The sequence below is a fragment of the Bombus terrestris genome, chromosome 14 (genome assembly GCF_910591885.1).
Source record: "Bombus terrestris chromosome 14, iyBomTerr1.2, whole genome shotgun sequence".
Classification (NCBI taxonomy): Eukaryota; Metazoa; Arthropoda; class Insecta; order Hymenoptera; family Apidae; genus Bombus; species Bombus terrestris.
In genome coordinates, this window is record NC_063282.1 from 3526681 (window position 1) to 3545814 (window position 19134).

The following is a 19134-nucleotide window of genomic DNA, read 5'->3' on the forward strand; positions in this document are numbered from 1 at the left end:
TTGATTTTATTATAATTACATAAAGTAGATTTAATAAAAGTCAGATTTAAAGTTTTATTGTACATACGTAAAGCTTTATTTTTGCTTAATTTTTACAAGTTTGATCAATGATGATGTAATTACGTACGAGAATTTGAAGCAAAATTTCTAGCAGAAGGTCTGAAGAATTTATCGATCCACGATGTTTATATAAGTCTCTCATGAACCGACGTTGTTCCCACTCCTCGAGCAATTCTGATTCATCGACGTTCTCATCAACTAAATTATCATCTCACGTTCTTTCCTATGCTTTCTTTTCTTTAATCCATTTCTCAAATTTTGGTTGCAGCATGCGAGCTTGTTTTCAGCTGATCGTTGCTAAACTCGGCCTCATTTTGTTCCTTTTAAAGCAAAACTAATATAGTCTTTGTGATCTCCGTATCGCCATCTAACTTAATGCAGTTGATTTTCATAGTTTAGTCGAAATTCATAATTTAATTCATGCACAGTATCTAAATAACAATTAACCAAGTTCTTATCCCAATGGTATAAATAATTCCGAGGATCGTTAAAAAACGCAAATGAAAAATTTGCATCGATCTTTCCATTACAAGAATCCACAATCCATCTTCGATACACGTACATTTTAATTCCATGAAAATTTCCTCGAATCGTCCAAGATTCCAAAAGTGAAGCTAGAAGAATTCACAATCCATGCTTGATAATCCATCGATTGTATTAGCTGCATCGAAAATCCCAAGGATGAGACAAGATTCCAAAGAAAAAATCTCGATCAAGTCCCATTCGATACTTTTCCACTGGGAGAACCCATAATCCTTTGACTGTAAATCTTAACAAGAACCATAGCAAATTTTTCGGAGCTCTGTTGATCGGACGATCACGAGAGACTTCGAAATTCTACGAGCAACGGATTTTCTCTCTAATACTCGTCCCTCTGCGTCCCATTTGCTTTCAGATGGGCTTGATTATTTCGCCGTGCCCGGCCCACGTCGAGGCAGCTCTTCCACAGGTAAACCCAACCAAAGAAGCACTACAGAACAGGCCACGAAGAAATCCAGCAGAAATAAAGTGTTTTCCAATAGTTCCTAACCGAGGAAGACGTTGCTATTCACGTTTATTATTTTCAAAGACTCATGCGCGAATTTCAAAACCATATTCCGCGATTTTTTCGCGATTACTTCGCGAAACGTCGCATTGCTCAAGTGTACGGATGCTGAGAATTGCTGTGTGAGAGTTTAGATAGGAATTCGTCGCGCGTGATACTCGTTTTGAAAAAATTATTCAACGAAATGGTCGAGACTTTCGCGTTGAATTTTTACCAGAATCTTTCTTTGAGAAATGGCCGATATATTTCTTTAGATGCAAAGGTTGCTCGTATCAGAGATTCCGTAAATTCTATTGGCAAGCCTCGGACACGAAAGCCTCGAAATTGGATATTGATTAATTCCCGTTTGCTTGTCGGTCGAGAGGTTTAATTGAAAGTTTTATACAGGTAGATTGGCAAGTTTTTCGTTGCAAAGTGGACAAATGTTTGCAAAAATCGCATAAACATCATCGTTCATATCTGTTTACGTGTATTATTGACTAATTGGATGTATAGAATTTTTCAGTCGTTTATGAATTGTATAAACGTGTCAGAGAAGATTGTCTGTTTCAATTGTCTTTAGACGAACATTTCTGGTTTGGGATTGTTATAGTGAAGCGGTAGAAGTGGTATAGCGAAGCTTGTTAAATTTCTAATATTCCAAGTAAATTCGCAAATTAATCAAAAGAACTTCCGCTCGCGTCGAACGCTAGCTTTTAAATTATCGTGTTTACGAATGAAACAGATAGGAACTAAACATGTTCGTGAAGTTTGCAGGGTAAATTCTTTCCAGAAAATCGCTCATCAAGACGATGTAATTTGATTTGTCTATTACATAGTTACATGTATAAGTATATATATATAAGTATATATGTTTACAACATATATGTTTAGAACATATATGCCTATACGACATATATACTTATATATACAAATAATCTATGTCGTCACAGAGGCTTCGAATTTTCTCAGCAATCGCATAAAATTCCATAAAGAATATACTATACGGAGTAATTTAAAAGATATATACAAATGCGCTGTAAAAATGTTCACACAGTCTCGGTATTACATCGATAATTGTAGATTCGATTTAAGTGTATTAGCTATCGACCGAAAATCTTCACTGATTTTCGACCAATGGGAAAAAGAATCGCTAATTAACCGTAAAGTACTGTACGTGAATTCTCTACGTAATTTAATCGCGGTTGACCTATAAATTATACTTTAGCAAATTGTATCATAATGTAGAAATTGAAATTTTCGCCGTTTTAATTCCTCGTCGTTCTAGATCCTAGCTAATGGATACGAAGATTCCTACAATACAATTTTCATCATACGTTTAGGCATAACGTCATTCCACAAGTAATGTAATTTTTATCCGCTGAAACGTGGGACCTTCTCGGTTTTCATACTTCAATAATAATATTATAATATCGTCAATTGTTTTCAGTGACGTTTCAACTCGTCTTCTGGAAAACTGAAGTTAATATAACCGAATTAAAGTTAATCCTCTGTTGCATTTGCGCGTTTCAAAGTATTTTTTGAAACAAATGAATTTATCTTTTGTCACGATGAAACAAATTTCCCCTTTTAAATCACCGGTCTTCCAAATTCTCTGAGTAATCTACCGTTGTTTCTGCTGCATACGACTAAACGTTATCGCGATAAAACGAACTTCCATTTTAATTTAGTATTCTTTGCGATCTTCTCCAATAAACGTGTTTAAGTTGAAACAGCACATTGCCTTGTAACTTCAGCGCATAAATTAATCAACGACATTACTTACGGAATGATCCGACAAATGTTCATCTCGCGGAGAAGAAACCGTAATTTTCAAAATTATGCTTCAGTGTGTTAGAAGGGAGCTTTAGAAATTATTCGACGGTCGTTGTTAAACCATAAGAAATTTTAGGAAACTCTGCATTCCATCTTGTCGGCATTAAGAACTCGCGAAAACTTCATGCGTACAAGGCATTCATCGTTACGTAGACTATAAAAAGCTTCGTTGTAGTTTGATCTCTGAATGTGAAGACTCAATTAATTAGCTAATTAACGACGATGAACTGTGGCGAAGCTTAATGACACACCTATTGATCGACAACCTTCTCCTCGAATTAATTATAGATTCGCTTGGATCTGTGCGATCAGAATGTAATTGAAAAGAATGTGTCTCTGTATATGCATATATATGTGCGTGTTAATCATTGTTGGAGCGAAAAGCGTGTCGTGTACATGGAAATAACGGGTAGTATAATTCATACGCGACTCTATGTCATCGCGGTGTTATATTTTATCCATGGAAAGCTTGACAAAATTGTCTTGCAGAGTCATGCACCGGACTACTGGATCAGATAGGAAGTGCGATTGTATGTAAATGATTTTTCTTCGTGTTTAATTTTATAGGAGGACGTCCATAAAATTGTATCGATTTTTTACGCCTGCGTTTGCATGTAAATATTCGAATAAACTGTGCAAGATATATCTAACACGGGGTTTCATTGCGAATTATTGTGCCGAAGGGTTGCGCACTGCCAATAAAAATAATATTTTTAAATCTTCGATGATTCTTCGAACTGTGAATTATTCTTGTTTCAATTGTAAAATGTAGGATTAAAGCGAAGGAATGAGAGTTGGAGAAGTAGAAGAGTTTGGCAACTTTCAAAAGGTTTTTAGGATTGGACGGACAGGACAAGTTACGAATGGGTACGTAGAGAACGAAGGAAAGTAAAAAGTGAGAAATAAAGAAATAGAAGGAGCCAGTGGGAATGGAAGAGAAGAAACAGAAAATTAGGCAAGCTAGGGAAATGAAAGTGGGAAATGGGGAATCAGCAATGCGAAGAGAATGGAAGTAGTAGATGTGAAACGAGGGAAAAAGTAGGAAAATGGACGCGCAAAGTGAAACGTACAGGCAATTGCAAACACTTGAAAAACGTGACAAGTTAAGAAAGCTGAGGGGACAACGAAGACTCATAAAATCATGGAACTTCAAAGAACTGAAAAAAAGGTAATATCTTAGGAAATTCAAGAACACTGAGAAACTTACTTACTTACTTCTTACAGAGTGTATGAATTATTCTTTAAGGTGTCCCTTGAAGCGTTCCTGAATTTTTTAAATGTCTGTGAAAGAATGATCAGAATGCAATTTATATGACTTTTGAATTTTTCATCTTCTCTCAAGCAACGATATTCATAATATTCTGCACATGTTCGTGAATATTTGAAGGGTAATCGAAGGTGATCATGCGTTTGCACATATGAAGAACGAGCAATCGATAATCGAGTAGGGAACCGCGTAGAAAAATGCACCGATAAATTCTCCGAGTAATTTCTACGAGAATACGGGCGATTAATACGCCAGCTTCTGCGATCTTCGAACTATTCGATTCAAAGCTCGCGTCTGTTGAAATAAAAAATGAGCAACTTTCTAGCTCATCGAACATACTATTATAAAATCGAGCAATGTGGAGCTTCCCAGCGTAAGCTTCACTATCGCCACGTGGCAATAGTTCGTTTCTTTCTGCTTGTCCGCATTTTTCTTCGCGTTGGCCTTTTTCTTCACTCTTGGCGTTGCTTTCGTGCTTTCTTTCGCGCCTGAATCCTTTCCCTCGCTAACACGTTGAAATCGTACACCGAATTCCACCTGTAACGCGAGAGACAAATTCTTGAAGCGTTATTCGACTCTTTGTAATTAGAAACATCGAACTTATCGATTTATTTAATTTTAATTAGACGTTAAAAGCAGGTGACTTTAAGAAAAGTAGAAATCTTCGAAGATACGCAAACGAATTGATCCCTTCAATTTGGAATTACGTCGTCGCTGTTCTTTTCCCGCGGTTATAATAATTAACATTCTTGCGATATTCTTGCAATCATTAATGACATTCTACGAGCTATCTCGATGTTATATTGTAGAACGTATCGAATAAATGCTGTTTTGAAAAAATTAAAAATACCTCCGAAACCCCGACAATGTGAATGAGAATAAAAATGAGCAAACGGTGGTACTTTTTGTTTGTATAATAAAATACGATTCCTACGAATTCTCTCACTATTCTATAGCATCTCAGTGGATTTGAAGGAAGACAAAACTGCGCGCTCCATCCACGAGATATAAGGTACGTATTTCCCGTATCCGATTACAGAGACGCAGAGAATCTTGGAAATGCAGAAACAATTATTTTCTAAATTTATCGTTCTGTGTTCTTCGTGAAAGGATTAAACCTTTAAAAGGTAGATACGAAACTTTGATTGATTGATGCTTTAAAAGTCAAATCTGTCGCTCATGAAAAATGCTGGCAAGTCGAAGTCATGTCTATGTAAATTTTCAATAAAACAAGCGCACATAGAACATGGGCAACAGGAGAAAAAGTTTTACATGGAAAGCATAAAAGAGAGATTTCCAATTGAAATCGTATGAGATTTTTATCATACCGTCTTCCTTTCGAGGACCAGTAACTGCATGTTCTCGTCGACATTCCAAAAGGAGAAACTGCTACGATCCTCGGATCGTTTGAGGTTTCCGCCGAATATCGCCAATTCCTCGTTCGGTAACAGATTGTCGTCAAACTCCGCCTTCGCCGATTTTCCACTCTCAGCTTTTCCTTTCCTCCTCTTTATGGAGGATCTTTGTGGAGATTTATCTCGTGGGCGTGGGATGTCGCCTTCGAGCACATCCATCAACGAAAGTCGGAAAATCAATGGACACGACCCGGTATTTTGTATCTACAATATTTTCGAACATAAAATGACAGGGGATACCAATTAATCAATCCGATGAAATTCGACAGCGTGTTGATTAAACATTAAGCAGCTGGGGAGGATTTGAGTGATATTTATATAAATTCATATTATTATCATAAATATATATTTATAACTTGCGTGGCGATGGATAATTTATGCGAATCGCGAAACATTCGAGAAACAAAGCCCTTTGGAAATCGGATAGCACGCGCGCAGAATTCCAATTGATAAATTGTGATTTATATATCGTGAATACAGCATACGAATAATGAATAAAGAATATTATAATTGTAACATTATTCAAGATAGAAAAATGACAAATTCTATAAAAAAATATATATTATACTGTTGAACAACGATTTTTAATTCGACGAAGTTGACGATTTTGGTAAATTGCTTTGGCCATTAGTGCTTTATTAAATTTTCAGAAACATCATCGCATCGAGCTACGTGTCTAAATTATGCCAAACTATTTTGAACGACGGAGTAAAGAGACGGAAGTGCTGGAACAGCGAGGAAAATGGCGAGAAAAAGGAAGAAGAGAGCGTTACGTTTCGGTGTGTACGAAAAAGATAAGAAACATAAAGATAAATAGAACAAGATAAAAGAATTTAGTCGTCCCTGGTTACTGGAATTTAATCTGTACACGTTAGATGATTAGCTTGTTGGGACAGGTCATTATGAAATTTCTCTGGTGATTTACAATAGTAGAATTCGCGTGAAAATTTATGCTATGCATATCAACGAGAGATAACTGAAAATGTCTTGATTTAGTTATTTTAGCTGAAGAGTTTCTGCAAGATAAGAGATTTGGATTTTCGCGAAGAAACCGTGCAAATTGTAATATCATGTTTAAACTTCACAAAGGAAGCATCTGATGAAACGGGTCCTCGATATTACGGTAAAACAATACGAGGCTTATTGTCTTGTCTTAAGGAAACTCTTCGATGAAAAGTTCGCCATTATACAGGTATAATACACGGTGTCATAACAATCGTTCGACGTTAATAAAATGACACGAAGTTTAATGTACACGGTTTGTCTTGCTTCGGAGTACTTTTCATTCGAAAGTTCACCATTCGAAAATTATACAATTTCTCAACGTTGATAAAACGACACGAAGCTTAATCGTACACCAGTTGTAACAAAAGCTTGGAAATCTGTTCGGCCAAAAGTTCACCATTTTACAACTGCACAATTTCTCAACGTTAATGAAACCAGACGAAGCTTAATGATATATCATTTGTTAAAGAGTTCTGTATTCAAAAGTTCCTCATTGTGTAATAAAAATCTTTTCAACATCCATCGCATAGGCATAATGTAAAATTCCTTTGATCACAATTATGCGCGAGACTTTTCTTTTTCCTTTGCCAAAAATTAATAACTAATTTATTCGTCGAATTTATCAGACCAGTTCGTTATAATACATACTTTTTCTCGCCAGATATTAAATATTTCTTTGAGAAACTTATTTATCGAATTCGCGGAACTACGATTTGGCATTTTCCATCCACGGCACAGCGTCGGTTGTCAAAGATTCTTGCGATCCAATTTTCTATACTTCACCTACGCCGTACAATTTTAACTTCAGCATCCTTTGAAGAGTTCGTGGCAATGCTTAAAAGGCAACTTTGTTTGCAAGTATCTGACATGAGTCGTGTATCCGCAACAGGAAATTGTTTCGCTAGAATCTGGGGCTAGTTGGTGGCTTCAAAGCATTTATTGCAAGTCATCCAAGCTAATCCAAAAGGATTCAGAGTAGCGAGATTATATAGACATTAACGAGTTCGATCTTCGTGGAACGTGTTGACTCGAATTTCGAACCGGAACAATTAAATTCTCCGCTTGGTTTGTTTAAAGGAATAAAACGTAGAGTTAAATAGGTAGATACGGCGGAAACAGTTTAGTAATTGCCAGTGTTCGAGGATCATGCCAATTTATTTGCAGCCGTTCGTTTCTGTGTAATCCTTGATTTCCAGAGCTGAGAATAGGTATTACAGAGATAAGGAAGAATTAATTACTGTCGGCGTGTTAAGCTCTTGAAGGGAGAATTCATTGAGGAAAGAAGATAATCATTCTACATTCTTCTAAGAAAGATAACGCGATACAAACAATTATCAGAATTAAGTATTTCATACTCTCGAAGATTACCATTCAGAAAAATCAAAGAAATCATCAAACAGAAGCTATAATCTACGATATATCGAAACACTTTCAACGATACTTCATTTCACTCAGAAAATTAAATAGTCACCGTTTGGGGAAAGAACGTGAAAAAGTATGTTTCAATAAAAAAAATTCCTCCCCTTTAATCCTTTGGAATAGTAGCTGTCAAACGAAGAAAAAAATTGACGAGGTGAACGTCCAGGGTAATTCAGCAGAGTGTGATTTTTGTCGCTTATTCAGAGAGGGTGTGAAACTCGTCGAACGATCACGGAACTCGTTTTCTCGTTTCATTGATTCCAGCAACGTTTTCCTCGTACTCGTGCAATGTAATATTAGAGATGACAACGGAATTACATTTCTCGTCGCGTCCGTATCAAAATAACAGATAATCCTTTGACCACGATAGAGCCATTGAAAGTCGTAACGAAAGGCGCGGATAAAGTTATCGCCATTTCTTGTCCTTTCGAATCCGATACTCGCCTGCAGACGACGATTTCCTGATTTAGAATAGCATTTTTCTAACCAGACAATGGTGCACCATTAGGAGAACAATATTGTAAGCCGTGAGCTGTTTTCTTATATGTTTCTTGTATCTTGCAGAAGAATGGGATTGAATCGATGGCACTGCACGATAGACGGGTTTCGAAAGAAACGTAACGTCCGACGATACCAAGAATTATTTTCAAAATGGAGATTGGATTTTTAATTGAAGTCTGAATATTCGTGGAAAATTGGCTTTACTTAAATTATTGAAATACGAAGATTCCTGCGAAGTTTAGAGAGAATGAACAAATACTCGAGAGGAAAGAATCGTCGGAATAATCTATGAATTTCCAAAGAATATTTTACGTAGTATGAAGAATTATTTATAAAATATGGAATCTGTATTTTCAAGTATTTTATCGTAACAGATACTCGTAGGAATTTAATTAAAACACTGCTTCTGCGATCTAAACACATGAAAAGTGTGCAGCATAGAAATACGAATATTTAAAAATTATATTGATCATACAGATATTTCTCTTAATTATCCACGAATTTAGCGAGCAAAGTTTCAAAAAGATTCGTGATCCCCTGCGCGTAACATCCGGCTCACGTGGCATAAGCCGGAAGGGAACAAAATCGTTTAGTGTTGTTGACACGGTCGTCGATTAGTTTCGTGTAGATTGAATAAATTTGCAAACGTTATACATATCCCGTGTATGCATATCCAGCGAGGATACAATGGATCATAGAGAGAGCACGGATCATTTGGGAGTTACGTGAAACTTGATTGTTTAGTACCTCGTATGAAAATGGTAATCGATAAAATACGGACGAAAGATAATGGATCGCAATTAATTCGTCGCGTGGTGGCATTACCAGGAGTAATTAGAAGCCTCTCATGCGTCGCTTCTCCAATTAATCTTGAAACAACAGGCTCATACGTTTTCACCATCCAATTACAATTACATTTGTGGTGATTGCTCTTTCTGCATTAAACTGCACCATCCTTTATTTAGTTATTTGTTCGTTGAGAATCAAATTATCCAGTTAATTAATTGCTCGTAATCGTTGTTTGAATGGAAAATAAAGGCCGCATAAATTAAAATACATCATTCTTGTTGACAATGAAGACTCGATAAATGTTAAGTGCTGGATTATTATCCCTTTATCAAGTTCCTGACCGAATTTATTCTCCGGTCTTCTGTACTTTTTCTTTTCTAATAGGAAACTTTGGAAATTGATCGACCAACTATTTTATCAAACAAAGATATACGGGCAGAGCTTCGCTAATTATCCGCCGTTGATAATTAACAGCGTAAGTTAACGAAGATATCTTTATACATCATATACGTATTTCGTGCAGTGTTAAAGGTTTACAGAGTAAGGAATGGAAAAGTATTTACAATGGTTGTTTTAAACTTACAGACATCCTCAGTTCTATGGATTTCTCGTCGGTAAGTTCGAAACGAGCAACCCGAAATCGAGGTTTCAAGACATAAGATGGCACCACTCCTCGTCCCGTAAGTTTTACGCTCCATCTCGTCCTCGTTCTGGAACTGGAAACTTCGAAATATTCTTGATTCTAGCGAAAATTAATTCCTTTCATTATCTGTTCCTAACGTGGCCTGTAGATTCGTCAATTTACAAAAATTTTATATCGATAGAAACGTAATCGAATTTCTGTTAAAAAACGCGACAGATTCTGGAATTCATCGATCGATAGATATCGTACGAACTTGGTTGCAATCGCAGAAAGAGTTCAAAATTTGTGTTTTTACTTTACTAACCTTTTTAACCCGATTAAAAGCCTTTGCTCAAGATCGCAATGCGTAATTAAAGAAATATTTCCTAGGCGAGGACAATCAATAAGAAAAGGAGATAAGATATCAGAAAAAGATAGTTATCGCTGACTTGTTGGAAATTTCCTACACAATATATAAAATATATAAACTGTACGGAGTACGGTACTCGTTATAATATTCATTATAACGTACGAAATACAGTTTATAGCATTATAGTAGAGCGCTCATTATAATACGTAAGAGAAATCTTTTTAATTATAAAAGAAGCTTAGGTACAAAAAAGTTAGTGATGAAAATACGTATTGCATAAGTGTATCCGCAGTCGTATTGTAATCACAGACGATCAATGTTGAAAATTTGGAAATTAGCAGTTGAGGAAGATCGATAAAAAAAAACCAAAAATGTCTTGTGGAACCAAAACGCAGTCGTTTAAAATTTGTCGATGCGCGTGTAAATGGCGATGCCAATGCCTAATTCCACGCATGAAGAAGCCTGGTGCGCCATTCGGCACCGGATCAAAACGCGACGTACACATTGGATTACACCCAAAATTCTACATAAACGACCCAGCGTCATCAATAGCAGTGGGATCGTACGACCCTTTGATTCCTAAAAACAAATCCGCTGGCATCAGGTATATTTCCATTAAATGCTATTAATAGTTAGCTCTTTGTATGGTTTGCCATAAACATGCCACTAAACCACTGTAGATTTCTTTACGACAATTCACGTCTTTGAAATGAAAGTTTATGCACAAAATTTTAAGTAACAAAGCCTCGGACGATAAAGGTTCAGATATATGGGTTTAACCATTCGCGACAGCTTTTCCCATTTCTATATGATCAGATTATGGTACAGTTTTACGTAATTTTCTCGTTCAGATTGCTTAAAATCGTACTTGGTACGATGCAGAATGAGAAAATTGAAAATTTCGCGGAGGTAAGAAAATTATCGCTACGTATCTGATGTACCAAAATTCCTGCATGAAATACCCTGGTTGCCCAAGAATCGCGAACGTTTTGGTCACCTGTACAAGAGTTAAATCTTTTCTTATTATATCGCAATTAATATAGAGAAAATTTGTTTCAAAATGAAAACCAGCTGGAAGAAGGAGTTGGAGTCTGAAGAATTTTCGAGGACAATGGGAGGAAGAGTAGAAAAATATGCGACACAGAGATACCTGATGAAGACAGGACGTGGCCCGGGAACCCACGAAATACCCCAGTGGCCTGATATCATCCTGAACGAAGCTTGCAAGGCTGTTAAAAGAGACGTTGGATTTGGAACTGTTCCCCTTTTCCAACCTGCTTGGCCATCGACTACTCCTGGGCCAGGCGAATGATTCGAAATTATTTCTTTATAGATATAAGTAGCTCGATAAATCTTACTAACGCTCTTGATTGTTTGTTTCAGGGTATACAAGGAAGTGTCCTTATTACTACGTGGACAAAAGAAGACGAGAGGGACAGTCTTGCGTGCCAACTTTTGAATACGATGGTTTGCGGCCTAGATTCCGTACTCTAATGAAACCTTGGACGCTGCCATGCAATTTGTTCGTAATTTCCAATTTTATTCAATTTTTGGGACAGAAAGAAGGCTTATAGCGATTAGTTAACTGTGGATATTTATGCATTTATAGGGCAGATTAAGAGAAAATTTATAGAATTTATAAAAATTCTATGAAAATACGTATAAGACGTTAGAATGTACAGAAATTCTATAAAATTATATATAACATGGAAAAAATATACAGTATCTGAATTTATAAAAATTCTGTAAAAATATAAAATATTCCAATATATCAAAATTCTGCTTAAGATATAAGACATTCGAAGAAAAGTTCGCGCGTTAATGTTTAACAAGTGAAACAAATCCCTATTTCTCTCGTTCGTACAAATATGAATTTCCATAAACATCCGCAGTCTATCTATCACGAAGATATGAACACGAAAATTTAGAACTGACGAATTATTTGTATTTTTAGGTACGACGTGAGACATCCAAAATCTCTTGAAACTTACCTGAAGAAGATTACTGGGAAAAAAGGACCCTACGATTTGTTCACAGGTTATTCAAGATCGATGTTACGCGTTTCAAATATTCTACATCGATCGATTTGTTTTCAGGGCCAAGGGATGAAAGCACGATCAAGGGCTATTTTGCAACTGTGAAATTGGAGGATCGTGGAGACTGGCCTAGATCGTTGCCGGCAGAAATGGACAAATTGTTGCATAAATCGTATTATTTTAAGGGACGTTGGACCACCTGTCCAAGGTATTATTATCAAAATTTACATTTATGCAATGTGAGATATTTTCTATTCCCCTGAAATGAATATTCTAGTTTTTATAATAATCAAAAAATAAATCTTTCGATAGATTTCCTAAGGTGTCAGGTACCAGAGCGACGTTGAAAGATCTAGCGTTATGTTACAAAGATCCAAAGGAACCAGGACCTGGCCATTACGACCCGAAATCTCCATTGAAACCAAAGAATACGAAGAATTATCCTTTTAATATAAACGTTGAATTTGTCAGGCCAGGTCCATCATGGGAGATTCCTGGCCCAGGAAGGTACAAGGTCAAAGATACGCAAACTATAGAAGGAAACGGATGGACATTTCTCTTCAAAAGCAAGGCGCCACGAACGGATTTTATTAGAATCCCTACCTACAATGCTTTTTAATTTTTCCTCCCAATGATCAAATAAGGTATTAAATTTAATTTAAAGATAGCTCACTTCATCTTCGTGATTTTCTTTCGGCTGATACGTAACTGGAAGCTTCAAGATGGAGCCAGTTTCGATCGTCCTTCCAGGAGGCACGAAAAATGGTCCAAACGGATCTAATAAACTCACGTTTATCTTCACGTTTCTAATTGAAACGAGTATCAAATTTTGAAATCATTTTCTTAAATATTCTCATATATATCTTATAACATTTATAAAATTATTATTCTTCTGATATTTAACATTCGAACTTTTAATATTAAATATTGTTTAAAAGAGAAGAACGAAAAATTCTTATTTTAGAAATCGTTCGTTTTTTATTTATGTTGGTACTTACTGATTGGAAATATTTTTCACGAAGAGAAATTTTCTGGAAGATGTACCGATCGCTGTTGGTCCAAAGGCAATTTCGCGATCCTCGTTCAACACCAAGATTTCCGGTCTACTAATGGGGCAAATTAATTTCACAAAAAGTAATTCATCGCGTTTCCTACCACCCTTCATTTCTAAATCGATCGTGCATGTCACGAAAATCGTGGAAATACAACGTTCGAAAGTTTCCAACAAGCCGATTTCGCCAGTTACTTTATCAACTTCAGGAACCTTCTTCTCCTCCACTTCTTTCTTCCTCTTTTTTCTTCTCGCTTTTAGAAGAGTATAATTATTTTCTTCGTTGCGAATTTTTCTATTTTATATTTATTACTAGCACAGTTGTACTTTCGAAATGTTGGAAATTATTGAATTTTCTTATAAATATCGTAGAAATCATATTTTTTAATTTTTTGACATGGAAATTGCATCCGAAATTGACTGGTCGTTTCAACGTTAATAAAAATACCTTCTTTTGCCGATTCGTCGATTTTTTCAGTCTTCGTCTCCTGCTCGTCGACGTTCATTTTCAATCTAAGATCCTTTTCGAAAATCATATTTTTCGGTAACCTTGGCTTGAACATGAAATTTACAGCAATAAACTCATTGCTCTGTAAAACACCAGACTGTGGCATAATCTTGAGTCTATCGGAGGAACTCTTAAATTGGTAACGAGCTGTGAACTCTTTACGTTGATTTTTTATAATTCCGCAGGTGCAATGAGGATAGGAAGCCACGTTGAAGCCCCTCAGATGCACCGAAGCCTAATTTCGTTTATTATAAAAAATTGATTGGTTAGTGTATTTTATTTTATTTATTTATTTATTTGACACTTGTTTATCTACTTTACCATTGAGAACGAACCACAAGGGGTCGGAGGAAATTCGATAATTTGCTCGCTCAGCTCGCAAAATGTGTCTATAATGTACACATAAATTTCTATCGAGTTCTTCTCCTTTCTTTTATCCAAACGATAGGATTTTTCTATCGTAGGATCCGTGACTTCTTTCTTGTCTAATATTCGTTCATAAAAATTACGATTTCTTACTACTAGACTGCGAATTTGTATGCAAATTCATATTTTTATGAATATAATTAAAAAACTGAAGCGTAAGTAGAGAATTGTTTCACCTACTATCACTATAAATATTACAACAAGTATTATACTTTAGTTACTTTATATATTCCTGTATAGTATGAAACCAAAGATTTTTTAAATTTATTTCAAAGCTTGATTTTTTATTTTTGGTATCTGTGCATTCTTGAACCTTCGAATTTCCAATAAAATTGGATACAAATCCGCAGTTTACTTGTATCAATTTTTATAAATTGATCTGAGCATTGTAGAATAATCTTTTACCATCTGGATCTTTCTCGTTCATCACAGAATCATTGCTTAATTGATCTTCGAGATTATGTTCGTCCCGATCAGTCATTCGACGTATTACTTTGGGAGTTTTAAGGTTCATAGGCACTGGCGGTGGGAGTCCACGATTCCGTGGAACTGTCGATCGCGTGTTTATTTCATTCTTCAGTTTATTCAGTATCGTTTGTCTTTTACATCCAGCGAGCTCTGCCAAAGTAACTACTTGCACTTGAAAGCTGATAAAAGAGATCATTCATTGATCTTTGTGAACGTAACAACAAAATGAATCTACGTTTTCCGAAAGAACTGTTAAACCTTCGTTCACCGGTCAATCCATTTTCTCCAATCTCATTCCCAGGAATGTCTGTTAAGCATGCAGAATAAATCAGATGAAGTTTGATAGTTTCTCCAGGAAGAATGGCACCAAAACCATGATTTGGATGTATTTCCATAGATGGAGGTAAATCGACAAAGGCGTATTCTTGAATTAATAAAGATTCGTTCGTTAGTGTTAATTCTGTATAGACAGATTCGTGTGTGTGAACATATCCCAGCTCGATATATGGTGGTTCTGCAAAATAAATAATACAAAAGAAATCTAAGATCTTTTTCATTTAGTTTTAGGCTCTTATTGCTAATATTTTATTTTTATTTTAAACTATTTTTCCATCGACTTTGGTTTTATTAATTTCAAGCTCTATTTCGCTATTTTTGATTTGGTCAATGCATTTTAAGATTTATTTATCTATTTGAATATCCTTTAGCACTTTATTCTTTTATTTCTTCGTTTTTTAAATTAATAACTGACCTAATATCAGACCACTACACGTAGTTAAACTAGCAAGAGCTTTCAGTATTAATGGCGGTGGTTTCCTCGGTCCTTGAGACATAATTTGTACTTGAATGGGGAATTCTAACATGCTGGACATTGGGTCGTAGAATCTAAAAATACAGCACGAATGTGTGAGTGACATATTAATTAAAATAAATTTCAATTAATTTCTATTATAAATTAGATGATTCATTGTACCGTGCAGAGGTATCAATGATACTGGATTCAGGTATGAATCTCACATTAACTTTCGAGGACGATTCAGATTGTACGATCGTCGACTTTGGATAAACTGACACTTGATTTCCCAAATTTTTTGGAGTCTTCGTCAAAACTTCCACACTGTTACGTCCTAAAATACCAATCGTATTCTGATACTTTAATTAATATCGTAATCACGTTTGATTATAAAAAGGTTACCATTATTAACGATAGTAAAAGATTGTTGACAAACGTCAGAATCGATCATTACGATGCCTAGATCAATACACGGTGGATCTAAGTGGATCTGATAACCAATCACTTCTGTCCAAATTGGAACGCTCTACTTGAAAAACGAGACAATTTTTGTATTTTCTAGTCTTCAACTATTCGTATAAATTGCATTGTGAGTTACGAACCAATTTTCCAAGTGTCCTATTTTCAGTCAAAAAACAAATTTCCAACACTTCGTGGTGAAGACCTATGTATCTTGGTCGAAAAGTGATTTTTAAACGACACTTGAATTTTGGAGGTACTTCGATTTGATACATTTTTCGAGATTTCTGATTAACCGAGACATCTTTGTTGTCATCCGTATTCTCTACGCTTGTTTGTTCAGTCTCTTCTTTGTCTAAAAACAGGTATACGTAATTTAACAGAGATGTTGCTGATCTGTGTTAAATATTCTAAACGTTTAGACTGACTGAAGCACGAAATGGACGATTTTACGCTTTGTATATCCGCCTGATCGAAATGCCATAAGAAACAATGGTCACGATCGTTTCTTTCTTCAATTACAATGGAAAAGGATTTACTACCATCGTTGGAAATAATTAGAGTTCTCTCGTTGAATTTTACGTTGTCGTATCTCCAAATCGGAGCTGAAGGGAACCTATTAATATAAACTGCGAATGTTCGTGCATTCTTGGGAAATTTAAAATTTTTTAAATCTACAAAATGCTGACAATATGCAAAAATGTATAAAATATCCAAAGTGGAGCACTTGTAATATTTAGCGAGTGAAGCGAAATTTACAATTTATTTTTTCAAACGTGTTCATAATGATACAAAATTGTATAAATATCTGCAGTCTATTCATCGTACTTTAAATACAAATACAAATACAAATACAAATACAATACAAATTAGAACTGCATTGATTGAATGTACACTCAAATCCTGGGTTTTATTTGCATTTCTACCTGACTTCTGTAGGTTCCAAAACAGGTGTAGCAGTTTGTGGGGTACAACGAACTGGAACGCGAAATTCATGGAAAGTTTCGGGATAATCAGGACTCAGAGTAAGAAATGAGATTTCTGCTGTCACTTCTTCCTCGTGAACTGGTGAAAATTTTACGTTGACTATCACGTCCAGGCCAGGTTTGACCCTTGCAGCGTCCATAATGTCGACCTAAGTTCGAAATATTTATCGAATACATTCTTTCTGACTTCGGTTATAAAATTCATAAATTAATCATTAGGGAACCTCGATGACTGCAGGCTCCCACACTTCTGTATACACTTTACGGAATCGCAGATACGCCCATTTTGCTGCTTTGTTTCTGACTATCACTTTTCGAGAATACTTTTTATTCGCCTCGAAGTCCTGATTAAATATATTACGTGTTAATTAATTTGGAATAAAAATTCAAGAAGTAAATCAATTGAGAATAAGTTTAGAATATTTACATCGAAAGTGACGATGCTTGGAATTGCAAAGAAGCAAGTATCTTGCTCGAATACTTGTTCTATCGATGATTTGGATTCTTTTACTACGAATTTTTCGAAATCTCCCTCATCTTCCAAAGGATGTCCCTCTTTTTTAGCTTCAGCATCTTTTTTAGCTTTAACATCTTTTTTACCTTCTTCATGTTTCAATTCTGAATCTTCGACCTTGCGATCCTTTTCATTATCCTCCGGAACAGTTTTCTCCGCAATTAGAGATTCCTCCCCTTGAATCTCCTCGAAAAAGATTTCCGATAAACTTCCCCCGCTAATCTCTTTCAATTTCGTTTTCTTTAAACACACGTCTTTTGGCTTCTTCCACAAACGAATACCATTGTTCATCTCTTGAGCGATCTTCGTGATGATTTTTATCAATCTTTCTTGTCGAAGCCTTAGTTGTTTCTTTCTCTCTCGTTCATGCTTCATTATCTATCGTATTTGATCAAAAACAATTTTTATATTACATGTAGTCGTGGAAAATCTTGGGAAAATGATTTCTCAACAAAGAAGGACTAACTTTGTCGAAAATTATAGAATCGGATGACAGTGCTTCGTCGATTTTATATTTCCATCTAATTCTGCGAAAAGAAGCGAAATTTTACTAAGTATTTTTTAATAATTATATCACGAACGATCGTAGAATACTTTAAAATATTTTCCAAATGGATATTTTTCCGAATAATTGCCCTTTCCTTCAAATGACAAGTACGCTGCCATTCTTGACGCGATAAGGAGACCTAAAATACATTAAAATTAAAATGTAATTCTTTACCATTGTTTAGAAGACGCTTTACCTTTAGTTTAATCAAAGCTGCACAAAAGATCCAATTTTTATGTCGTGTCAAATATTCCTGCCATTTTTTATTCTCTTTCTTCTGTCGAAGTATCTTCAATTTCGACCACTTCGTAAATCTGTAATCTTTTTTCGATTTTTCTACTAAATGTGTTTCATCTTCTCTGGTTTCCTATTTCGAGTAAATTAAAAAAATTGCGATATTTTGCATAAAGATATTTCCGAACCATCTAACCTGTTGATCTTTATGTTCATCTTCCTGTTGCAATACTAATTCCTCTTTCTTACGAATCCTTCTACGTTCTTTCAAAGATAACAATCCTAAAAGCAGGATAAAAGTAAAGATAAAATTCTATATTTTCAAAGGGAGCAAATCGTAGAATTTACCTTTCCAAGTTTCTTCATTTTCCCTTTCGAGCCTTGCTCTAGTTTTCTCGTCGAATAAACATCCGCAACGCACCAGAAATCCTGGCTTCTTCGGCAAACTTTCACACTTTCTTCCTTGCATAATTGTTGTCCTTATGATACGAGGAAATCTTGTCAAAATATCGAGCCGTCAAAACGAAGAAATAAAAGACTGAAAAGAAATCGAAAAGGTATCAGTCGAACATTGTCATACAATCCTTTCCACATATTTCCCTATATCGCAATTTTCCTATTTCTTCGAAAACAAATTCCATCAATTTCTTCCCAAGGGTTTTAACTCTTTCAGCCTCTCGACGTCTTACAACTAATTAAATTAATATAAACGAATCTTTCCTCGTAAAACTGATTTTAGATTTTACTACAGTAATATCTTCTCTACAAAACGTCCAAAAATATATCTTCTTTCTATTATTTTAT

The 19134-nt window shown here is 35.4% G+C and overlaps 5 protein-coding genes across 10 annotated transcripts in view; 3 read left to right on the forward strand and 2 right to left on the reverse strand.

Moving 5' to 3' along the window:
* LOC100647787 (QRFP-like peptide receptor) overlaps positions 1-3570 on the forward strand; it is a 79942-nt gene extending 76372 nt beyond the window's left edge. For 3 of the 6 annotated variants that reach the window (XM_048412298.1, XM_012316093.3, XM_048412301.1), the window contains one exon: positions 956-3570. In XM_048412298.1, the coding sequence (XP_048268255.1) occupies positions 956-1231 (276 nt within the window). In that variant the 3' untranslated portion in view covers positions 1232-3570. The remainder of the gene's footprint in view (positions 1-955) is intronic. The other 3 variants (XM_012316094.3, XM_012316095.3, XM_003400577.4) reach the window with 1 other exon arrangement.
* Positions 3269-10173, reverse strand: LOC125386354. The gene is made up of 3 exons (XM_048412303.1): positions 9900-10173; positions 5516-5806; positions 3269-4724 (listed from the first exon to the last, which is right to left on the reverse strand). The coding sequence occupies exons 1-3, from the start codon at positions 9903-9905 to the stop codon at positions 4509-4511; spliced, it is 513 nt and encodes a 170-aa protein (XP_048268260.1). The 5' UTR covers positions 9906-10173; the 3' UTR covers positions 3269-4508.
* A 108-nt stretch (positions 10174-10281) lies between these two features.
* LOC125386355 lies at positions 10282-11706 on the forward strand. The gene is made up of 2 exons (XM_048412304.1): positions 10282-10912; positions 11380-11706. Exons 1-2 carry the CDS (start codon positions 10680-10682, stop codon positions 11618-11620), a joined length of 474 nt encoding a protein of 157 aa, XP_048268261.1. The 5' UTR covers positions 10282-10679; the 3' UTR covers positions 11621-11706.
* LOC110119840 (lymphocyte expansion molecule-like) lies at positions 11697-13192 on the forward strand (the record flags this gene model as incomplete). Its single annotated transcript, XM_020866391.2, has 4 exons — positions 11697-11830; positions 12263-12345; positions 12405-12552; positions 12657-13192. Coding segments are annotated over 4 exons (672 nt in total), but the record flags the coding sequence as incomplete, so codon positions are not given.
* A 2298-nt stretch (positions 13193-15490) lies between these two features.
* Positions 15491-18799, reverse strand: LOC100650094 (cilia- and flagella-associated protein 74-like). The gene is made up of 13 exons (XM_048411961.1): positions 18679-18799; positions 18527-18612; positions 18293-18463; positions 18144-18235; positions 18016-18076; positions 17463-17927; positions 17260-17379; positions 16976-17184; positions 16809-16876; positions 16193-16404; positions 15993-16116; positions 15771-15924; positions 15491-15682 (listed from the first exon to the last, which is right to left on the reverse strand). Exons 1-13 carry the CDS (start codon positions 18797-18799, stop codon positions 15532-15534), a joined length of 2034 nt encoding a protein of 677 aa, XP_048267918.1. The 3' UTR covers positions 15491-15531.
* Between the last annotated feature and the right edge of the window lie 335 nt (positions 18800-19134).